Below are 25,361 nucleotides of genomic sequence, written 5' to 3'. Positions count from 1 at the left end.
CTTGTGCTTCCTAAATGGACAGATTGATATTGCTTAAGTTTAAGTGACTTGGTGTTATACCGTGACAATAAAGTGTTCCCTTCATTTTATTGTAAATCATTCTGTAGACACTACATACAAACAGATGGTGCACATCTTTAGTCATTATGCATACAGTCGTTTTGCAGATGTGGGCTGGGGGCTGACACTTTGGACCCCTGGGCCCTGACCCGTCAGGCCTGTTCAATTATCCATCCATGACTTGCTCATGCACTGCTCAGATTTCAGTGAAAGGACTTGAGCACAAGTTGGTTTATTCATCATCACTTTTGTCATTTCAACTGTTTTATTTCATTATGTCAAATACAGGAATTTCATGTACAGAAGAGCAACTGGGAACTAGAGAATGAAGAAGCTGTACAATATTTACACATCAAAACAACAAAATTGCTCTGCAAGAATATCCTCTGAGAGGTCAAATAATAGGAAATATCAATCAACAACAAACAGATAAAAATGACTAACATTAAACACTGACATTTATGCTTTTGGATCATTTCACCTCACACTTCCTTCAGGAAAGTCGTGCTTTATTTTTTTTCATTCCACGTCTTTACAGGCATTAAATCTTCTCTGTTGTTGTCTTTTGAAGAACAAACAGAAAAAAAAACACAGCTTGGTTTTAAATACATTTTCCCACAGTCTTAACTGTTTTCTAACTGAGGCAGGTAGAAACGAGAGACTATCACATAGTCCTTTTAAACCTCACTCAACCCTAGTTTTACCTCTGTCACTCTGAGAGAAGCAAATCATTGCAGGTGGGCCATTTTATCTATATCCCTTTAAAACATTTTTCAAAAATAATCACAGCAAACTATCCCATCTTAGAATGGTCATTTTTGGAAATGTCCTTGTATAAATTATACAAACCAGTTGTCAATGCATATTTATAGACAACTTGTGTGTGTTTGTCAATATTCTGTAAATCTTGACAAAAATCTCTTTTGTAGTGCTGACCAAATTATCATATGGTCCCTTTTAGGAAAACTCATCACATTCACGTAGTTCACTAGCCTCAATCTTTCAATATGTTTCTTGAAATAAAGATGTACTTTAACATGGACTCAATAATAAAACAAACACCCTAAAAGTTAAACCTCCAACAAACAAACCAGCAGTGGCTGCTCTTGCTGGAACCATCGCACTACTATAGCATCCGTACAGTTTTTTTAGTGTGATTCTTTTCTTTCACCAATTCTGGATGCTTCCATCTTCTTAATACTGCAGGTGGGTGTGTGAGTTTGGTGGCTGGGGCTATGGTTCTCTTTCAGGCCTTGCCACTTAGGCTCAGCAGTTCCATGAAGGAGTTAAAGAGGCTCTCCAGCCAGCCTTGGTTAGCCATGCACTGCTGCACCACCTCCTCCTGGCCAGGGTCCTCCGCTGCCTGCTCAATGCTGTCCGTCTGCTCAGGAAATAACAAGTCAGTTACATACAGTACAGTGGCCATGATGTAGTGCTACAAAAAACTTACCAAGGAGAATGAAACATGCATGGCGGTAACAGCTAACTAATGACTAAAGGGGAATATTTTTGCGTGTCTATCTGAGAAGGCCAAAGACATAGCCAAATGATTTCACACATCAAATTCCTATGCATAAATTTACAGCCGTACATCCACAGTCACAGCACATTCCAGTCCCTGAATAACTCATAATAGGCCATTTTAACTATGTTGGACAGGCCAACATTTTGTCACATTACTAACTGTGTAACATGTTTTTGGGCAAGGTCATACATGCAAAATTTACACAGGCGAAAAGTCACTTCCCATTAACTTCCATTCAGTGCAAGTCAAGGGGAGAATACAACATTTGCTTCCAGTGCCAAAGCAAATTTACATCTTGGCATCGTGTGGAGCCTCAACCAATAGCAAAAAAGTATATGTGGAGGGGACAGCTAATATTGTATGATATTAGCCACAACAAATACAAACTGCTCCAAATGAGAGATGCTGCCTGGCTGGCAGTGAGTCAGGAGACAGCCATGGAACAAGAAAATAGAAAATGTACCAATAACATCAAATTCTTTCGTATTTGCAAGATGGCGAACAAAAGCAAGCAAGCAAACTAGCTTTTTGTGTATTTTACATCTGGCACTGTCTTCAAAGTGCATCCAGTCATGGTAAATATGTCAGTTTAAGCATTTTATACTGATACAGATGGGGTATTTGAACAAAAATATTAACTAAAACCTTAACCATTAAGCATGAATGCAGCCATCCCTACCTCCTTCTTGCAATGCAGGAAGGTGTGATACTTGTAGTGGTGAAGGGAGTGATACAGACTGTAGATTCGGCAAGTTTCAATTGAGACCTTCAGATCCTGAAAAGGTTTGTGAAAGAAAGTGATTTAGGATTTTCTTTTGCATTTTCAAACAGGTAGAAGATAGATAGATAGATAGATAGATAGATAGATAGATGGATAGATCTTTATTGTCCACCAGGGGTGGAACTTTGTCTTCGGCTCACCAGACACAAAAGACAACATTGTAAAAAGCGGACAACTACTTAGTAAAACAAACATACAAAATACTTAACACATTAAATCAGCTCATTGTCTGTGTAAGGGTTAAAACCCATGTTTTAGTTGCCAGAGGGACTCTATAGCGCCTCCTGGAGCTCAGGATTTTGAACTGGCTAAATAAAGAGAGGATGGAGAGGAGCTATCTGCCAAGATACTCTTAACCATTCACACAATCCTCGAGAGTTTATTGTTGGATGTACAGTTAAGATGACCATACCAGGCAGAAAGGTGAAAAGTTATAACACTCTCAACTATAATTTTGTACACTAATTCTAAAATCCGCTGACTAACACCAAGGCCACTCAGTTTCCTAGGAAGATAGAGTTCCTCTGAGCATCTCTTGAAAATATGCCCAGTATTTCGAGAGAAGCTCACGTGGGAGTCCAGATTTTTCCTCCTTACTGATTTCCCCACAATTTGAAAAAGCACTGCTGAGAATTAGAGCAATGTGTAACTGATAGTACCCTGAATGATAGTGGGTAATCTAAATAATAGTGAACAATAAAAAAAAAGTGACGTTTCATCATACTTAACAAAGAGTGCCAGCTGAGGGAATTTTCCTTTAATAAGGAACATTATTACTGTTTTTTCAGCCCATCAATAAGTGGTGAAAAGTCAATGTCCCACAAGAAGCTGGGCTCTGCTGTAGCCATTCTGGAACAGTGTGGTGTTCACAAACTTTCGGTAACCAACTTCAATAATATAATCAATTACTTTTTCAATCCACTAGATAATTTTTGCTGCAATTAAAATGATTGAAGCGAGATTAATAGACTGAAAACTTTATCTTACTAGATAATACAGATGTTGACGAAGTTTTCCCTCAGGGACATCATTTACAAAAAGGTAATGAATATATCGCAATCTATTTTATTGCATTACTCAGCAGGTCACTCACAACATATTTAAAATTACAATAATATTGTATCATGACTCAAGTATCATGATAATATCGCATCATGGAGCCTCTGGTGATTCCCACCTCTTATAATGTTTTTCTTCATGTGCCTTAATTTCTATGTGTGGCATGAATGTGTACATACACTGATCGGCCAAAACATTAAAACTTCTGACAGGTGAAGTGAATAACTTTGATTATTTTGTCTCAGTGCATTGTTCTGCTGGGAAACCTCTGGTTCTGGCATTCATGTGGATACCACCTGACATGTTCCACCCATTCAAACACCATTGCAGACCAAGTACCCCCCCCCCCCCCCCAATGACAACAGTACTCCCCAATGGCAGTGGCCCCCCAGCAAAACAAAAACTTTTTATATGCTGAAACTGTAGTGAGCAGCAACTGTGACATATCAAGATGTGTTTTTTAGATGCATGTATGATGGGTACTCAACCAGATAACATTGTAAAATCATTTATATATGTGGGATACAAAATATGTACATGGTGGTATTTTCCCCTTACATATTTATCAAAAGTAGCCCTGGTACAATATTGGGGTACACATGTACATATATTTAGGGACCTTGGCTGAAGGGCGAGGACCCTATTGTTTTTGTAGCGTTTATTATTTTTTCTTTCTTTCTTTCTTTCTTTCTTTCTTTCTTTCTTTCTTTCTCCCGCCGCCTCTTTAAACTGGAATTTGACCCCCTAAACATGCTCCAAAACTCACCAAAATTGGCACGCATGTCAGGACTGGCGAAAAATTTTAGGAAATGAAATAATGAATCCGAAAAGTGCCAAAATGGCCTCTCTAGCGCCACCTAGCAGTCTAGGCACACTAAAATGGCCGCTGCGACTTGTAGGAATGACGTAGAAAGATGAAACCAAAACTGCCTTGCTCGTCTCATCGAGTCCTACAAATCACGCTCACACCTCTGACCTTAACCCAACAGGAAGTGAGCTATTTGCCTTTCAATGTAAGATTTCGCCTCAAAAATGCTCTTTTTCAAAATTCCTTAAAAAATCAACTCCTCCTACACCGTTTATCATATGGGATTCAAACTCGCACACAAGACAGATCAACTCGTCCTAATCAAATATTCTGTATAACTTTTTCATTACTCGAATGGTTTAGATTTTATGGCGTCTTCCAGGTGATGTCTTACAAAACCTCCTGACGATTTTTTGTGCCACCTAGACACACTAAAATGCCCGCTGCGACCGGTAGGAATCCCGTAGAAAAACCAAACCAACACTGGCTCGTTCGTGTCATCAAGACCTACAAATCACGCACTGTAACTACTGACCTAAATCCAACAGGAAGTGCGCTATTGCCCTTTCAAAGTAAGATGTGGTTTTTCACAAATTTTCTCTCTCAAAAAATATTTCATCCTACACCATTTATCCTATCGGTTTCAAACTCGCACACATGACAGACCAAGCCCTGCTAAACAATTCCTCTGAACAACTTTGTCATTACTCGAACAGTTTGGATTTTATTCTGTGTTTAAGGTGACATGTCACAAAACCACTGTACAATTTTTATGCCACATAGACACAGTAAAATGGCTGCTGCGGCCCGTACGAATGCTGTAGAAAGATAAATCCAAAAATGGCTTCTTCAATTCCTCGAGACCTACAAATCACTCATTTACACCACTGACCTAAATCCAACAGGAAATGAGTTATTGCCTCTTAAATGTGACATGTCACAAAACCTCTTGACAATTTTTGCACTAAAATGGCTGTTGCGCCCGGTAAGAATGGTGTAGAAACATCAAACCTAAACTGGCTTCTCTGTCAACTCGAGACCTACAAATCACTCATTGACACCACTGACCTAAATCTAACAGGAAATGAGCTAGTGCCTCTGAAAGTTACATGAGCAAATGTGTCAGCTGTGAGCTAAACATTGTAAATGTCTCTCCCTTATCTGCCTGTCCCACTCAACTGCATGTAATTAGCATAACAATGGCTTCACTCTGACAGACACAAGCCTGTGTGTGTTGACAGGATAACATTGACCAAACTGACCAGCTCATGTGTCTCATTCCTACATTTTCCTAAATAAATGCCTGATAGCAAAAACATGTAAATACAAGATCTCCAGGTCAAACTCTTTTGCCTCATTTAGAATCTGAATCAAATCTGTAGCTACAACTGTGCTGCAGCACTCATGATTAAATACATGTAGTCCTGCTCAGTTTCTCCACTGACATTAACTAGTATATATTTGTGTCTATCTGCTGTTACTTATATCCTCACAGCAGCTGGTAGACATCAAGCACATTTCCACTAGGTCACATGATTTCAAATGACTATGGATGTGTTGTTTGATTGTCACACATGTCAGAGTTTAATTAGGTCACATGGCTAATGTCTACAACTTTAAAAATTTAAGCTCACACCACTTCATAAGAACCCTTTACATTTTTCAAATTGAGTTTGACAATGATTGCATTCATTTGTTGTACACTCAAGCTTTCAACAGGTCAAGAGGTTTTAAATTACTTTAAAAATGACCTTAAAAGTATTTCCATTTATTTGATCAATTTTATGTCTCTGAACCCAAGTGACTGACCTGGAGGGTTGCAGTAAATCACCTCATTTCAAGTACAAGTCAATAACAGTGTTACAAACATCAGGAAAGAATATACATCTTTGAGGAAATGATACATTCATCAACACAGTAGCCTCATCAAACACCTTTCTTTTGATTTAACTGACAGAAAAATTAAATGCTGTCTTTTTGATGCATACAACAATATGTATATTTAGTGCAATCTGTAACTCCCTCTGCCACAAACAGGAAGTATCTAAACGTGAGATATGTCATTCCACCACAGAAACAAGGATATGCAGCTCACTCATGCATTACTTTGTAACTATGACCGATACAACTGATGCATCAGCCTGCGTCCTGCCATTAAAGCAACAAAATCTTCATTTTAATAGGCGATCCTAGGGACAATTTGTGCCACTCTGTTTTTTATTTTCAAGACATTTTGGCTGTGGTAAAGGAATATAGCTCAAATTTGCCAAAGAATATTCTTCTTCTTTTTTTTTAAACTTTTAGAATTGTTATCTGAATTCCTACATTAGCCTAAATTGGATGAGCTACAAACAAAGTGACGTATTAGTGCCTAGAGACAGAAACCGTCCCATTGAAAACCCTTAACAATGCATTTTTGACCCCACATTACTCCTTACATAAACTAATGCATCCCTACGGTTTCATTTTGGACTACTGGCCTTTAACTTGTAATTTTTATATTTTCCCACTAGGAGGCGCCATTGTTTCACATTTTAAAGCAAAATTTCATCTTTTCACTGTGTTCTGCAGTTCCCTGACTACATAACCATAAGTGTGTGTTGCTATTGATGTTGGATAATTGTGAGTGACTAAAAAAGAAGATGTGTATGCTTGCGTGTGTGCGTGTGTGTATGTGTGTGTGTGTGTGTGTCTTCTTTAAGATGGCCACACTCAAGATTATAAACTACTTTAATCATGCAAAAGGATGACTAGCAAGAATCAAAACAAAATTGTTGTAGTGCTCACTGCAACCATAGTTTTAAGTATGAGCAGTAGTACAGGAGAAATAATTTTGAATCTCACAAGACATTACAGCAGCTGAACGTCAAGACACTAATTAGGGCAACAATACAATGTGTACAAGTCCCCCAAATAAACCTCTGCACCTGCAGCGCAGCAGAACGTCGCACATTCACCTTTGCACTGAGCTGAGTAAATCCTGCAGCATGTAGGGGGCTCGAAATACCAGCATGGTCATAACAACCTGGCAAATTATTGAACTGCAGGCTTACATGGGGCTGCTTACTTCAGCCTGTGTATACAGGTCCAAATATGAACCAACCCTCAGCCTCTATATAGTGTTGGCTGAAAGAAGCCTCATGAGGCTTTTTCTTTATCTTCTGAGCCCACTAGATGGTGCTCTTGGTTTAATGAGAGGGGCTCATAGAATGGCAATTCACTGTGATTAAAACCTTTTGTTGAACAAAAAGCACCATTTATTGGGCTGAGAAAATAAAAAAAATGATTCATGAAGCTTCATTCAACCATCACTACCTCTAACGTGAGAAATCAGTGCAAAGCATTTTGTGGGCTACAATGTACACATACTGGCATTTAAAGGGTTAAATTCCAAAAAATATAATTAATGATTGATATGTATATTTCAGGCTGAATAGTTTTAAAAGATTAACTTGTTTAATGTAGAACAGTATTTATATAATATTTTTTACAGCAGTTTTAGAAAGGCTTGTCCTCAGGACCTCAATGTGAGTTGTTTTTTTTTTAAAATCTGGCATTGCAAAAAAGAATAAATAAATAACAATGCATCAAAATCAATGTTGCTGTCAATCATTGACCAAGCTCAGAACCTAATAATATGAACAATCAAATTCTCCTTGAATTAATTTTGTGGAAATTATTTCAGTTTTCTGTTTATTTTTTCTATTAAAAAAACAGTGGAGCCATGTAAACAAACTGGCCATTAAAGGCTTAAAATCCTCAAAAAATAATTAATATTTCATATGTATATTTCAGGCTGAAGTAGTTCATTGACCTAGCTCAGGGCCTAATAACAACTATTAAATTCTCCTTGACATGTATTTTATGGAAATTATTTAAATTTTTTTCCCCCTATAAAAACAGTAGAGCTATGAAACAAACCATTAAACAATTAAAATCCTCAAAACATAGTTAATATTTAATATGTATATTTCACGCTACAGTAGTTCTAAAAGATTGACTTGTTCAATGTGGCAAAAATATTAATATATTATATTTTTACAGCAGTTTTTGGAAAGGTGATATTTTCTGTCTATAGGGACTTGTACATTATTTTACTGAAAAAATTAAACACCACCTACAGTATATACCACCGTTTTCCATCTGTCACATACTACTACAACCTTTAATACTGATAACTCTGTTGCTACATTTATGATCATGACTGTTAATTACATACTGTATTGTTATCCAGTTAAAATTTATATTATGTACATATATATTCATGTACTTAGATCACAATGTGTTACACACAAAACAGGAGTACTGTCACAACAGGCCTTTGTCTTTTACAAAACATGGGGTACACTTCAATTCTTAACAGCATGACAAACACCATGTTGTTCACATTATATAATTTCTTTATCATGACAGTGTATTACATTTCAACGTGGATGTTGCATTCTATTGACATAGCTTGTTTTATCAACATTTTGCCTCTCACAAATAATTCAAAATCTCTACGTGAGCTGGAAGCCAAAAAAGCGTGAAGCCGAGGTCCCGACAACGCTGCTAGCAGCTTTAATTATATTTATATTTTATTTCTTTATTTATTTTTATTAAGAATATGAGCAACAGGTGTGGGACGTCACATGACTGGTTCAGACACTATGGGTATTTAGGATGGTGACTTTCTGTCATTTATCAGAAGTCTGAGGAAGAGCTGTCGGCTCGAAACATCACTCTGCCTAGTATCGTTTAAACATTTCAAACATTTCAGAATTCAGAACATCTTTATTGGATATAACTAACATCAGTCAGCTGACATTAAATTTTAATTTGATGTGACTGATAATTTTTCAACTTTGCTCAGACAAGTAATTTTATCAGCCAACTTTATGATAAAAATGTAGTAAATGTAGTGAGGTTAACTGCTTAGCTGTTCTGTAATAAATCCAAACATTCATCATCTTTGACATTAGTGTAGAATAAATTGTCATTTAACTAATGCATTCCCTACCTCTCTACTTTTCACAAGAGTATCATTATATCCTAAACAGCCACAACATGTCTGATTCATACTTTATAAACTTCAGTGAGCATTTTATCAGAAAGCCTGTCAGTAGCAGCCTCACCACAGAGCTGCAGGCTTTCAGGTGAGCTCTGATAATACAGTGTACAGTGATTCTCATCATCAACTCCTTGCAGCCGTTAGCCTGCAGTAACCCTTGGACCTGCAGCACCTTGTCATTATCCTCCTCCTCACTGACAACAAGTTGTAACTGATTTCAACATTCAGAAATTGGCCTGTTTGAGAGGGTTTCTTGTAGGGATGTCCCGATCACATTTTTTTTGCATCCGATCCGATACGAGTCCTTTATTTTTAAACCGAGTCCAATCCGATACTTTGCAAAGCATTAAAAAAAAGAATGCATCCAAGTTCTCCCATAAGGTTTGTTTTTTTATTTAAATAGTATCCAAAAAGCTTATCAGTGGTTCAGCAGCACAACATTTAAACAAATTAAATATCTTCTTGTCTTCAACAAACAAAATAAAACTGTTTTTACCTGGTTTCTGTAGAACAAAAGAATTATACTCAATTTTCAAAAACACAAATACAACTGTAATCAGTTTCAAGAAAGTATATATTTTTTTGACCAAAGAAAAGAAATGCTCCATTCCGTTCAGTCAGTTCAATCAAGTTCAAACTAAAAACTCCCTTCCGGGATTTCCAAATAACACACAGTTCACAGTTCACAGTTCAATTCAGTTCAATCCACACAGTTCGCTAAACAAAAGAAAATGCCACCCCAGGTTTTCTCGTAAACAAGGAGGTAAAGAAAATCCACTGTTTGCTCTGACTCAGTTTAGTTTCAAAACAATAAATCAACCCGGCCCTAAGGTTCCAAATAAGGAATAATAAAACGGAAAGTAACCCCCGGCTTTTGCCAACTCACGGGGCCGTGAGTGAATGCCGTAACGCTCCAGCGTTGTTTCGGGTGTGGAGGCTCCATAGGATCCCTTGATATCCGTGGCGGAATCTCTGAGGTGAGGCCGGTGGCCGGATGGATGATATTCCACAGTGAAGCGCACCTATTTCGCGGACTTTGAGCGGTGTAAAATGCCGTGGTAGGCCAAATACACAGAGGACTTCTGGCTCATTTCTCACTTGTCATACTGCCAGGAGCGGCATAATGTAGTGGCCGGTCTACCTGGGCTCAGCTGATCGAGCCATCCCACTGGCGATAGCAACGGTGGGTGTGTCTGGAGGTAACGTTACCTCAATGTCTGGAGGTGAGCAAGCCATCAGCTGACTGTCTTATAAAAAAAATATATTTATAAAATATACAGGATCGCCACACTTTATACATTGGAAAGCGGAGGCAACAGTGAACAACATAGATGAAAAACCTGGCCATTGTTGTTGTTTTGATTTCTCCGATCTTTTACCGATTACCGATTTTGTAAAAATAACATGATCGGCGCCGAGGATCGGATCGGGACATCCCTAGTTTCTTGGCTTTCCTCTGGCCTTGATTTGAACATGGGTGTCTAAAAACTGCATGAAACTCCATAATTACATGTGAGTGAAAGCCCAGAAAGCTTGTGAAAGAACAATTGAGCTTTGACTATTTTGTTACATATTGTACTCTGTTCCCCAAAGGTTAGGAATGAACTTTCATGCTGTCATGCTGCATCTGTGGCTAACTTCCTGCACCTCACCAACTTCTCATTTTACACATGTAAAACCTCAAGGGCAGCATTGTGCATCGCAGTGGTAAGAACTACTCAGTGTAAAGGGCTCTTTCTGACCTGTTGCTTAGGAATACTCCTCTTGACCCGGTTAAGAGTTTTGCGGTTGTAGCCCTCTCCGCCAAGGTGAACTTTGATCACTCCAGATTCCAGTGGGTCTGCCGTCATTTTGGGGAATATATGTAAAGCCTCCTGGGGAGAGGAAAGCAGAATGCAGTCAAAGATATAAGTACAGCTCAAGTTTACACTCATAGACATGGGAATGGGATTGGTGTAAAGAAACTTCTAACAGACAGTAATTTGAGAGGTGCCTGTAAAACAGACTTGAAGAATGTGAAAAAGTTTTACCTGGTGCTGAACACTCATGTTGACTCTCCTCAACAACCTCTTTTTCTGTTCACTGAGCAGGCTATCAATTTTCCTCATGGGTGGGAGGTACAATTCATCTGAGGAGTTTAAGTAGTACAACTGTCACTACAAAGAACATCAAAATCATTAACATCTTACATTTGAATCACTGTCACTGACTATTATCATGAAAGACCTGCAAAGAGCTTTAAAGGCGCAAGTATGTTAAGTGGTTCCAGTGGTGGTTTTCAATACAACAGCACTGGCATGGAAAAAGATGTACCTCATATAAACAATACCTACACTGCAATAAATGCATGTTGCCTCCACCTCTTCATCTAAGCAGTTCACTAACTCATGTTCCATCCTATCCCTCACTCATGAACATGATCAGAAGTTCCTTGAACTCATTGCTGCAACTCATTACCTCCACAAAGGAGCTTTTTTTTCCTGGACTAAGGCCTCAGACATGAGAGATGCTAAGTCTCATCTCACCTGTGTAACACTCCAACATGCCCAAATGTATGCCAGTAGGATACATGTGCATGTTTCCCAAAGTCTGTTTTCTATTATTCACTGCCTTCTCACAATCCTTGTTTCACCATGGAACTGTAAAGCATTTTTTTGGCAGTATCCTGATTAGGGATTGTCATTAGGCGTTCTTGGATGAGAGGAACTTCTTCACAATTCTCAGAACCCTTCTTTATGTTGCATCTGCATCATAAAAAATTATGACTGTAGCTCTTAGAACACCTTTTTGAAGGACTCTTTTAGCTCCTTTTTCAGAATAGGTACTCTCCGGCAAAAGTGACTAAAGTGTGCGTTGACTTGTTAAACACAGCCAATGCAGCAGCGGTAGCCACCATTTTAAAAAACCTGTTAGCCATGTAAAGAACAGAAAACAGAAGGATCGACAAGTCCAGGCTTTACTGAGCGTATATGCAATGATGGAAATACAATGTGATTTTTGACTTGTCAAGGTGAATGTGATAGTGCTATACCAACCGCCAGCCAGCTTACAGTACATCACCTCAGCTTTCCTATTGGCTGTGCGGATACAAACGGAGATACAGCCCTTGACGGTATGTAGTTCTCAGGGGATCTCCATACTGGCCACTTCCTCTCAGAGAATCCCCAGAGCAATTTGGTTCCAAAACGCCTAGTGAGGCCAAGATCATTGCACTTACAGAAGTACTGTACTCATCAATGTATCCATTGCTACTGACTTCCCCTAGAGCTGCTGCTGTACCTTCCTCAAATTTGTTCCACTGAGCACGGGTCAGATCTTTTCACTCTACTCTATATTTCAGTTGCCATCACCAAGGACCTTCTGAACTGACATAAATGGAAAAGTAATCACATGCAATCTCTCTTTTTTTAAATCATTCCCCTCCCCAACTCTTGCCAAGGCATCAGAGGCAAATATCAAATCTATGCAGGGCATAGATTTAGGTGGTAAATAGAGATGCACGGATTGCAATTCACACCGAACTGCTGAAGAATGACTTTAACAGTCTGTTCTCCACATTAAAAGACTGTGGGAAGTCAATTTTCATCAGCGGCCCCCTTCCCACACTTGGCCGTGGCACAGGGCGATTCTCAAGACTCCTCTCTCTCCACTCCTGGCTCTGGGCCGCCTGCAGTTTGAACAGTTTTAACTTTATCGATAATTTTAACTTATTTTGGATTCGCCCCTCTTTCTACAGGCATGACGGACTGCACCTGAGCAAATTAGGTAGCTGCATGCTAGCAGCTAACATCGCGCACACTGTACACACCATGGAAAACAAGCGTCCGTGACTGTTTACATGCCACACACCCTCCTCAGTGCATTCCTCTTCTTCCTCTACATATCATTCTGCGAGTACAGGCTCCCACAAACTCTCCCCCTACAAGGTCCAACTGCAACTGCCACTAACCTCAACAGCCAGCTCCAGGTCAAATCCCAAACATCCTACAGTTCCCAGCCCTTCACAATATGTTTCCACCGATTATGTTCTCCTTCCCACAAACATTCCTGTAATCATCACTGAAAGAACCTACTCAATCAAGCCTTACTTTGCTCACAGACGTGCCCAGAATTTACTACCCATTACTATTCCTCCGTCCTCTCAAACTGTCCTAAAGCAATGTCTGCAGCAAAGCAACGGCTCTATTCAACACACGATCTCTGAACAACAAAAGCCTCATCCTGAATGAATTCATCACTGACAACAACCTGGATCTTCTTTGCATCACTGAAACATGGTACCTGGACTATTTTTTACTTAATCAGACCACACCCACCGGATTCACATACACTGACAAACCTCGCCCTGAGGGCCGTGGAGATGGTGTTGCTGCTATTCATCGGAAGGACATCAAAATAACCACCATTTCCATCCCTGCAGTTAACTCATTTGAACATCTTGTCTTCAAACTCTCTGGTCCGACTCCCCTGGTCTCTGCCATCATCTACCATCCCCAAGCCACACCCCTCCTTCCTGTCTGATTTTTCTGGGGTTTTTTTACCCAGCTCTGTGCCATTTCACCTTCTGTTCTCCTCCTTGGCGATTTCAATCTCCACATTGATAATACTGTCTGCAAATCTCCCACAGAATTTCTGGATCTACTACATGGCTTCAACTTGACACAACATGTAAACTTCCCCACTCACTCGCATGGACACATTCTGGATCTGGTCTGCTCAACTGGTCTACACCACCTCTCCAGTATCAACCTCCATATCTCTGACCACCTGGCAGTCACTATGGACATAATATCCAAACCCATAAAACGCACAATATCCTTCAGAAATCTCAAATCCATCACTCCCTGAGCTCTCTCAGCCTCACTCACCAGCATAATATCTACCTCCCCTCCCCCGTTCTCTGACGACCCCACTGACCTTGTCCACTATTATAACACCGCCCTCTCCTCCTGCCTAAATCAATTGGCCCCCATCAAAACTAAAACTGTCTCCTTCACTCACTCTGCCCCCTGGTACACCCCTGAGCTCCACGCCAAGAAATCCCGAAAGCGTCAGCTGGAAAGACTCTACAAGAAGACTGGCCTAACAGTTCACCTTCAAGCCTACACAGACCACCTGCTACACTACAAGAACGCACTCAACACAGCCCGGTCCAACTACTAGTCTCATCTCATACACTCTGGCTCCAACAACCCCAAAACTCTTTTCTCACAAAAGCCATTACAAGTATGAGTAACTCTACATCAGTTCACGACCCAATCCCTTCCTCTCTTGTTAAGTGCTGTCTCCCTTCTATCTTCCCACTCATCTCCAGAACCATCAATAGCCCCTTTTCCACTGCAGGAACTTTTATCAATTACCCGGAATTTTGAAAAACCTCTGCGCGTTTCCACCAAAATTACCCGGGTAAAAAAACTTTCCCTCAACCCCAAATTTACCCTGGAAAAAGTACCTAGCAGGGGGTAGGACTTTTCACATTACCCGGAATTCTTGAGGGGCGGGGCTCTTTGCAGAAGAACACTGATCGGTGGAACACACACACTTCCTGGTGCAGGCAGCCGCTGCAAGCTTTATTTCATTTCTACAAGCTTCACTTTGTTTGTGTTTTGATTAAGGATGGGTACCAAAACCCAGTACTAACTTTGCCCCGGGGCCATGGGCAGATCTACCGGGGTGGCATAGGGTGGAAAATGCCACCCTAAAAGAAGGCCATGCCACCCCTGCTGCCACCCCAGTTGGCAGCAACAAATTCAAAGGAAAGTTATGGCCAATTTGACATTTACGAGTGCGAATCTCCGATGTCCGACTGCAGTGAATGCAGCACGAGATAACGCCAGAGCAGCAAGAGACTGCTTTGTTTGGAAAAATGAGTGGAGCCAGAGGGGTAGCCTATTCTAGAAAGCAGGTTTAGTGAAAACTCTGAGTATGTTAACCCTGAAATGAGGGAAACTCTGGGTTTTCAGTTCCAGAAAGAGAGGTAAATCAAACTCTAAATCAATCACCATGGCAACTGAGTCTGTGAAGCAGGTTAGGTTTTTCTCTGTCTCCTCCCTCTTACACGCTGTTTCACTTCTTAATTCATTCAGTCCGTGTCAAAGCTTGTATCGAAGCACATTAATTAGCGGAGATTTACCGTCTGTCACAGTATAAATCCTGCTGGATATTAGTTTGTTATTCAGGACTGTCTTAAGTTACTGAATTTATGCACATCAATAATTTCTTTGGACATCAGTTTTTGTCTTTACATTCAAATATTACACAGCGAAAATTCATCCTCAGCTCAGAATCAAACCTCTGTCCTTTTTATATTTATTATTTTTTATAACACTGTGCACAAGGATCAGACTGTCAGTCTGTTAGAGCAGCTCCGAAATGTTGATTGCACATAATGTGTAGGTCTAATTATTTAAATTTTAAAAATCGGTATGAAGCTTTAGTTAGGTAGTATCAGTGACTAATGATCTCTATCACTGATGTCATTTGCCGCACTGATGGAACATAATTCCTATAGCCTAATATTGGGGATTATATGTTAATATTTCTGAGTGAGCAATGGTGCAGCATTTCAGGGTCTTTAATTTACTACATTTGTAGCTGAAATAAAGTCACTGAATGCTGTTGAGTCAAGATACAAATAGATGTCCAACATTTTAAAATCTACTGTATTTTAACCTCAACATCTTTTCAAGTGCAAATCACCAAACATATTATTACTGGGTCAGACTGTGAGTTTACAGTCATGTTTTTATGTCTTTGATCTATAGCCTAGCCTATATGTTTTAAATCTTCCTATTTTTCAGTTGCTACCTCTTGTGTTTTTCCCCATCAGATTAAATCTGAACAAATATATTATTATATATTATTAATATAATGTAATGTATCTACAGCCTGATACACAGTCAGATTCCACCACTTTATCTTCATTAAGGAAATGTAAGTCTGATAAATGATGAATAAACGGACAACACTGAATAAAACTTTTTTATTAGCTTTATGGTTAACTTATTTACACTTTCCTCGATCTGACTCAGGCTCTTCTTTTAAAGGGAAATTTCGGTTTATTTCAACCCGTCTCCTATCGTCCTAAATTTGGTTCAAGTGACTAGTGACATACAGATAATAGTTAGCATGTTAGCCATTAGCCTAGATACAGCCGAAGCATCAGACCTGTTAAAACCTAAGAGAACGGGCATCCCTTCAAGTGCAAAGTTAGTCCACTAAGCAAGCTTTTTTCCACAAAGACCGCCTCATATCGTTAGGATAAATGTCAGAGAACATATAGAAAACGACATGTAAACGTGTTGTCTTACCTTACCAGTGTGCTGCCATGTTTGTTTACAATGTAGCTCTGCTCTCCAAAGCGCGGCCGAAATATCGCGAGAACAAGCAGCGATCTCATAGCGTGCCTGAACAAGCAGCAACAGCTGGAAGGCAGAACCAGACGGTCGCCTGAATGGAGGAGGAGAGAGCGAGGCGCAACAGGTAACGTTAGAGGACGAGAGAGGAGGAATGGCTGCCACAAGGCTTTAGCTCTGGAGATTGGTGGTGTACCTGTGAATGCTGTGCCCCAGTGCCCAGAGAAGAGGAATGCCTCTGTTGCAAGGAATGGGACCGGTTGCAGCCTTATTTTCAAGGTCTGGATGTGACCGAGGACAAGACACCTCCACCTGGAGTAGTATCCAGCTGGGCTTTATCTAGAGCTGGCGAGATATATTTCGGCTGCGCTTTGGAAAGCAGAGCTAGAGGGATAAACAAACATGGCAGCACACTGGTAAGGGTTTACATGTTTACATGTCGTTTTCTATGTGTTCTCTGACATTTATCCTAATGATATGAGGCGGTCTTTGTGGAAAAAAGCTTGTTTAGTGGACTAACTTTGCACTTGAAAGGATGCCCGTTCTCTTACGTTTTAACAGGTCTGATGCTACGGCTGTATCTAGGCTAACGGCTAACATGCTAACTATTATCTGTATGTCACTAGTCACTTGAACCAAATTTAGGACGATAGGAGACGGGTTGAAATAAACCGAAATTTCCCTTTAAAGATAAACGTGCACCGCCTGCTACACATGCATTAATATCTCTACATTCACTGGATTAAAATGGAGGCGCTGTCTTTTATTTACCTGTTGCCATGGTGAATCGTGGAGTAGGAGCTCCATTGATGATGGCTTTTTATTGTCGGCTTAACTCAGAGTGAACATACTCAGAGTTGACTGAACTAACTCAAATCAGCTGTTCTGGAACCGGTAACTCAGAGTTTCCCATCTCAGGGTAAATCAACTCAGAGTTCAGGGTTAGACTCAGGGTTTGTTGAACCTCCTTCGACACTTACTCCTAATATGAACTGTTTCACATGAAACCTCAAATGCAAGACATTGATTGCATGAGATTAAGTTTGTCTGTATGAGTTTGTAAATGGCAGCCCGTGCCCTTATGTAGTGTGAACATACTATTTCTCATCAAACTGTGATAACTGTGATTAAATTCAGTATATATACCGCTGCCATATGTTGCCACCTCTCAAAAATTCCTGCCCCCCTCTTGCCACCCCATAAATATTTTTCTAGATCCGCCCCTGCCCGGGGCTAAATGATTAAAGACCATAGTATTGATAAGTTCAGCAACATGAACATGTAAACATGTAGACAACGATATTCAATACGCTCCGTCCACAGTCTCTCATCCACCAACACTAACGTTATGTCTTACACAACAACAGCACGCTAGTTCAGCGAATTGTTACTAATAAGCTCAAATGACAGCTGTCTGTATGGAGACTAACTTAGTCTGACACGTATCTTAAAATACTTTTAAACTTAGCTTCTGGCTGAGACAAACAGCCCCAACTCTCTACACCAGCACGTAACTAGCCAAGCTACCAGAGCCAAATACAGGGCACACACCGAATCATCTACGTCATCACGCTAATTTGAAAAAAATTTCTGGAACTTGAGGTGAGGTGGAAAGGCAAACCACACAGATTACCAGGAATTCTTTTACCCAGGTAAACAAATTCCTGGTAATAAAAGTTCCTGGAAATTTTGGTGGAAAAGGGGCTAATGCCTCTCTCAGCTCTGGCTTAGTCCCAGATCCTCTGAAACTTGCCACTGTCACCCCTATCCTCAAAAACCCCAGACTCAATCCCGACATCATGACCAACTTCTGGCTCATCTCCAACCTCCCCCTTCTGTCAAAAATCCTCTAACGCATTGTTGCCATTCACCTCAAAACCCACCTCACCTCCAACGACCTATTTGAGACGTTTCAATCCAGATTCCGGTCACAACACAGCACTGAAACAGCTCTTCTCAAAGTCATCAATGACCTCCTCCTCTCCGCCAACTCTGGACACCTCAACATCCTCATCATGCTCGATCTCATTGCTGCGTTTGACACAATTAACCACTCCACCCTCCTCTCCCGTCTTAAAACCTGTTACAACATCACTGGCACGGCTATCTCCTGGTTCAGATCATATCTCTCCAACAGACAGCAATTCATCCACATCAATAACTGTTACTCTTCCACCCTTCCTCTGTCCCAAGGCGTCCCCCAGAGTTCTGTGCTTGGGCCTCTCCTTTTCATCATTTACATCTTCCCGCTTGGTAACATCATCCGCCGACATGGCCTCCATTTCCACTGCTATGCCGACGATGTCCAGATCTACATTGCCACCAAATCCATCACTACAGCAATCTGCTCCACACTTGAAAATTGCCTAACTGAAATAAAATCCTGGGTGCAAACTAACTTTCTACAACTCAACTGTGACAAATCAGACAAGATCATAATCAGCCCCCAGTTCCCTCACTAAAACCATCCATTTCCAATTTCAGCCTTAATGTTGCAAATTCCACACTTTCTCCATCTCCACATCTACGCAACCTTGGAGTCACTTTCGACAACAACCTTTCATTTGAACTGCACGTTAATCATATCACCAAAACCACTTTCTTCCATCTAAAAAACATAGCTCGGCTCCACCCCTCACTCACCTTCTCAGCTACAGAAACTCTGATTCATGCATTCATCACATCCAGACTTGACTACTGCAAGCATTCTGTATGGTTCATCTTCTAAAGTCCTCAATAAACTACAGTACACCCAGAACTCTGTTGCCCGTCTCCTCACCCAGTCCCACTCCCGCGACCATATCAGGCCTGTCCTTCAGAACCTCCACTGGTTCCCAATTCCTCAACGCATCCAGTTCAAAGTCCTTCTCTTCATCTTCAAAGCCCTCCATAACCAGGCCCCATCTTACCTCACTGACCTGTTGTACTGTCACACCCCCTCCCGCAGTCTCCGCTCCTCTGATGCAAATCTCCTCTCCACCAAGCACAAAACCAGGGGGGACAAAGCCTTCTCCACTGCTGCCCCCTCCCTCTGAAACTCTCTCTCCCAAACATCCGTAACTGTATAGACTTAAACTCCTTCAAATCTTTGCTCAAAACCCACCTGTTCAGGCTTGCATTCAATCCCCATTCTTGCTCTTAACTGTGTTGTACTGCTCTTATGTTGTCTTTGAGTGTTTTGAAAAGCGCTATACAAATAAAATGTGTCATTATTATACATATTATTATTATTGTTATTATTATTATTATATGCTTGGAACACCTCTAACAGGAGGTGTCCAGGAGGCATCCTTATCAGGTGCCCAAACCACCTCAACTGGCCCCTTTCGATGTGAAGGAGCAGCGGTTCTACTTTGGGCTCCCTCTGGATGTCCGAGCTCCTTACCCTATTTTTAAGGCTGAGCCCAGCCACCCCACGGAGAAAACTCATTTCAGCCGCTTGTATCCACAATCTCATTCTTTTGGTCACTACCTAAAGCTGGTCCCAGCGCATCACCCGCATCACTGCAGATACCAGGCCAAAACGCCTATCCATCTCATGCTCCATTCTACCCTCACTCTTGGAACAAGACCATAAGATACTTGAACTCCTTCACTTGGGGCAGTAACTTTCTCCCAACCCAGAGAGGGCAATCCACCGTTTTTCGGCAAAGAACCATGGCATGAGACTTGGAGGTGCTGACTCTCATCCTGACCGCTTCACACTCAGCTGCAAATTGCCCCTGTGAGTGCTGGAGGCCATGCTGTGATAAAGCAAACAGAACCACATCATCTGCAAAAGGCAGAGATGCAATTCAGAGGTCCCCAAACCGGACCCCTTCCTCCCCCTGGCTGCGTCTTAGGATCCTGTATGGGAACATGAACCCTGGCAGAGACCAGCACCCACTGCCATAATAACCTTCAAATTAATCTGAACTCATTTGTCATGCAACTACAGTAAAACACTAACCAAACATTACTTTCCAGATTCTATCTTCACTGTGACCAGATCAAGTTTGGGAGTCTACAATAATTAATGGAAAAGACATGGTGACTGTAAGGTAGAGAAAATCAGGCCCGTCTTCCGCGCTGTTTGGATGTTTTGGAAAGAAATGTACCAAAATAGGTATATATCCAATTTAATCATGAGCCAATAATTTGTGCATAACCCATGTATTTTGGTAGGCTACAATAATGTGACCAGTGCGCTGACAGGAGAAAGGAAGGAAGCAGTCCCAAGTGGTCTATAAGTAGGCAGGGTGGGGTGGTGGATGGGCCATTAAACACAGGACTTTACCCTTGAGACCTTTATTCCAAACGGTGTGAACTCTGAGTGAACTATGTCACTTTAAGGTAGGTTGTCATCTTGTTCCTCTCCCAAACCAAACCTCTGTAACATTACATTAATTATATGACTTTAAGCCAAGGACATGGCATCCTCTGTGGGTCACTTATTTGTTTTTTGAATTTGGATATCACATAAACCATTGTATGAGGATATGTTGAAAAAATACATTCAACCTGACACTGGCTGAAAACTGTCATTTGGTATTAAAGTGACAACAGTTTATCTCTGGACAATTCAGCTGTTTTCTCAACTTATTCATTTATATTTTCATTGTGTTCCCAAATCTGAGTGCTCACCATCAGTGTCCTCCAGTGCTTGGATCATGTCAGGGTCAAGCGCTGTACTGACCAGCATCTCCACATAGCTCCTGAACATCTCCCTCATGGCTCGGTTGTTAACTCCAGCCCGCACAGGTCCTGAAACACAAAGAAGCTTCACTGAAGGCCAGAACACAGAACACACTGACCTATGGGAGATTTATTAATATGCGATAAACAAATCTGTGTGTAGCATACACTCACACACACATAACAGCTGACCTTCATCATCACTGGGCACGGAGGAGTCAGACTCAGAGGAGGAGAATGGCACCTCCTTAAGCCACTTCTTCCTCTTCTTGGGAGGAGGCTCCGCCTTGTCCTTTGAACTCTTGGCTCTGGACCGATCCTCCATCTTCTTCTCTCCTCCTCTCTTCTCTTCCTTAAACCTTGAGAATTCCACTGTGCCATCTCTCCTCTCCAGCTCCTCTCTCTCCCTTTTCTCTTTCTCCTGATCCCTTTTTTTCTCCCTCTCTTTTTCCCTCTCTCTTCCCTGCTTTTCTTTCTGCTCCCGCTCTTTTTCTTTCTCCCTCTCCTTCTGCTCTTTCTCCTTCTCTCTCCGCTCCCTCACCTGTTTCTCCTTTTCTCTCCACTCCCTTTCTCTCTTTTCTCTCTCTTTATCTGTTCTTTCCCTCTCTTGTTTCTCTCTCTCTTTTTGCTCTCTCTCCTGCCTCTCCCTTTCACTTTGATCCCTCTCATGTTTTTCCTTTTCTTTCTGTTCTCTCTCCAGTATTTCTTTTTGCTCCTTCTCTTTCCACTCCCTCTCCTGTCTCTCCCTTTCTTTCATCTCCCTATCCTGTTTCTCCTTCTCTCTCTGCTCTCTATTCCTTCTATCCCTCTCTTTCAGCTCTCTCTCTTTTCTCTCTCTCTCATATTCCCTTCTCTCCCTGTCCTTTTGCTCTTTCTGTCTTTTCTCCCTCTCTTTCTGCTCCTTCACCCTCCTTTCCATCTCCCTCTCCTTCTCCCATTCCATTTCTTTTTCCTTTTCTCTACACTCCCTCTCCTTTTGCTCTCGTTCCCCTTTCTCCCTCTCCGCATTCTCTATTTCTTTCCTGTCCCTCTCTTTCTGCTCCCTCTCCTGTTTCTCCTTCTTTTTTTGTTCTCTATCTTCTTTCTCTTTCCTCTCTTTCTCCTTATGCTCCCTTTCTCTTTGTTCTTTTTCTCTTTCTCTCTGCTCCTTCAGCTCTCTCTCTTTCTGTCTCTCCTTGTCGTCTCTCTCCACTCGAGGTGGGGTTTGATTGTGAATGGTGGGCAGCTGTTTAGGTAGTGACTGGCGTCTGTCAGTAAGTAAGTTAAAGAAGAAAGACACTGTGTGAATGAAGTATCCATGTCTTAAAGGAATAGTTAAGATTTTTTGAAGTGGGGTTGTATGGGTTACTTATCCACAGTCAGTGTGTTACATACAGTGTTACGTCAGTCAGCACGCTCCCAGTTTGAAGATGCAGGCTCGAACATAGAAGCTAATCTATCTAATCTAACAGGACACAGACTGTTAGGATCCACGGCCGCACATCCTCACCCACCACCCTTAACACCGGTTCCTCCCAGGGCTGTGTATTGAGCCCCCTGCTGTACACACTGTTGACATACGACTGCTCGGCAGGGTACCCGAGCTGTCATATTGTCAAGTTCGCAGATTACACCGCGGTTGTGGGACTTATATCCCACATGATGAGACAGAGTACAGGTAGGAGGTGCAGCAAGTGGAGGTCTGGTGCAGAGCAAACAACCTCTGCATAAATGTGGCGAAAACCAAAGAGCTGATGATCGACTTTAAGGTGCGGACACACCAAATTGACATCAAAGAAGGGCAGCGAAAGCCAACTGTTGCGTCGTCTACGTCACCTCATGTCGCCTCACGTCGCCCTGTGTCAGTTGCATTTGAACACACTACACGGACTACATCCGCTGGCCAAGTGGCACGTATGTTCTGCGCCTGCGTGAGAGAGAGCGGAGTGAGAGAGTGGTACATCCTGACAGCCAAGGTGTTACCTACGTGTGTAGCCGAGCACCGCAGCACCTCCACTGGCTATTACATTCAGACGGTCCCGGTGTTTCCTCTGCAGGCTGCCCGATAAACCTGCTGCTTCTTCCCACTTTAACCTGAATAACAAACCAGGGCTCGGTTCTCCGGTTGGATCCAAACGGAGAGCCGGGGCTAGCTGGGAAGCTAGCAGAGGCTAACTGGCTGTGCTTCCCTCCGTCATGCTGCGCTAGCCGCTCCTAGCTAGCCCCAGCTAACTGGCTGTGCTTCCCTCCGTCATGCTGCGCTAGCCGCTCCCAGCTAGCCTCGGCTCTCCGTTTGGATTCAAACAGAGAGCCGATTCAACATGCTCAATTGGCCGAAAGCCGCCGACGCTGAAGGGCTGACGGTGATACGGAAAAAACGCAAAAACTAGGCCCACAGACGCTCACCGACGGCTCGACTTTGGTCGATGGCCAACCGTTGGCTTGGTGTGTCAGGGCCTTTAGGAGGAGCAGCCACCCCCCCCCGTCGCCCTTCATATCGGAGGTGAAGCTGTATAGGTGGTCCCCAGCTTCAAGTATCTGGGACTACACATTACAAATAACTTCACCTGGTCTGCCAACACAGTCAGTGTGGTCACGAAGGCCCATCAACGTCTTTACTTTCTAAGGAAATTAAAGCATGCTGGCCTTGGTTCCCCCGCCCTTGTTGCCTTCTACAGATGTGCAGTGGAGAGTGTCCTGACCCAGGCCATTACAGAGCAGTATTAAAACAAGGACCTCACGCCTCATATTCAGTTTCTTTCCTGAGGCAGTCAGACTTATGAACAATACATAGCCCACAAGCCGAGCTGACTACATTGCATAAATTGACTGTCACTTCCTTATTTATCTATGTGTTTTTATCTTATTGGCTCTTTGCCCCTCTTTTTAACTTTTCACTGTTTTACCTTTCTATCAGCCAGCCTGTTCCAACAGGAAAGCTGCTTCAGTTTCCTATCTATGCACTTGTCAAAGCCACCAGACTTCATGGACAAAAACATTTTAAACAATCATTTTAGCTTGGTTAACACAGGAGCTGCTGGTCTACTGCTGCTTCCATCAGTTAGTTAGTTTGTGTTACTGTGTGAATTTGGTGAATCCAAATGAACCCTTTTACACAACAAAGTCATACAATAACACAAACAAACTAACTGCTGGGGGCAGTGGTAGACCAGCAGCTCCTGTGTTCAGCAATGTTAAATTACTGTTTTTCTCAGTGGAGTCTGGTTTGGAAGAGAATGATATAACAGCTTAATTTTCCTGTTGGAAATTACTGTCTGACAATAAGGTGAGGCAGTGAAAACACTCTTAATGTATTGTACACTTAAACTGAAAATGATTTCATAAGGTGGGACTTTTTTTGGTGGCTTGTATTTCATTCTGACCCCTCCACAGCAGTAGGTTAGCTTCCATGTCAGACTCCAGCCTGTTTCTCTAAACTGGAGGCTTGCTGACCGACATCTACTTTATGTTATATACTGTCTATGGATAAGTACCCCTAACAACCCCACTTCAAAAAAAGTGAACTATCCTTTAAGGCAGAGGATGCTAGTTAGTTATTTGAAATGAATTCAGACTCAGCTGTTGACAGCAGTATATATTTTTGACAGATGTCACTCTGAATTTGGTCCAGATCTGTGGCTGTGAAGGGACAGTTCACCCCCACATCATAAATATATATATTTTTTATCTTACCTGTAGTGCTGTTTATCATGTTGGAGATATCGGCCATAGAGATGTCTGCCTTTCCTCTAATAAAATGGAACTAAATGGCAGGAATGGCAGTTTGTGTTGCTCAAAGTGCCCAAAAATATTTATATAATATAAATAACCATATAAATTAAAAAAAATCAACAGCAATGACCTGGTTACTCAAGATAATCCACAGACCTTGTTGTGAGCAGTTTCATTTAGGAACTACTTTCTTTCTTTCTACCTAACTACATCCGCCAACCATATCACCATGCAGAAGGAAGTGTGCATCTACTCATGCACTCTTATACAGAAATCATGCAATAGGGCCACAACAAAGACCCTCTGTTATCCTATTTTTTACAGATCCAAACAAAAGC

At 41.6% G+C, this 25,361-nt stretch overlaps 1 protein-coding gene across 1 annotated transcript in view; it reads right to left on the bottom strand.

The window, feature by feature from the left end:
- Positions 1-291: 291 nt before the first annotated feature.
- The window catches only part of prr12b (proline rich 12b), a 104,356-nt gene continuing 79,286 nt past the window's right edge, over positions 292-25,361 (bottom strand). Inside the window, exons 11-16 of the mRNA XM_078161418.1 lie at positions 21,505-22,559; positions 21,262-21,381; positions 11,314-11,411; positions 11,026-11,157; positions 2,265-2,360; positions 292-1,441 (exon numbers count right to left, since the gene is read on the bottom strand). Coding sequence (XP_078017544.1) covers positions 1,307-1,441; positions 2,265-2,360; positions 11,026-11,157; positions 11,314-11,411; positions 21,262-21,381; positions 21,505-22,559 — 1,636 coding nt within the window. The 3' untranslated portion in view covers positions 292-1,306. The remainder of the gene's footprint in view (positions 1,442-2,264; positions 2,361-11,025; positions 11,158-11,313; positions 11,412-21,261; positions 21,382-21,504; positions 22,560-25,361) is intronic.

This window comes from Epinephelus lanceolatus, chromosome 18 (assembly GCF_041903045.1).
Source record: "Epinephelus lanceolatus isolate andai-2023 chromosome 18, ASM4190304v1, whole genome shotgun sequence".
Lineage (NCBI taxonomy): Eukaryota > Metazoa > Chordata > Actinopteri > Perciformes > Serranidae > Epinephelus > Epinephelus lanceolatus.
The sequence above is the reverse complement of the archived record's forward strand: the minus strand, read 5'-3'. Positions and strand labels throughout refer to the sequence as shown.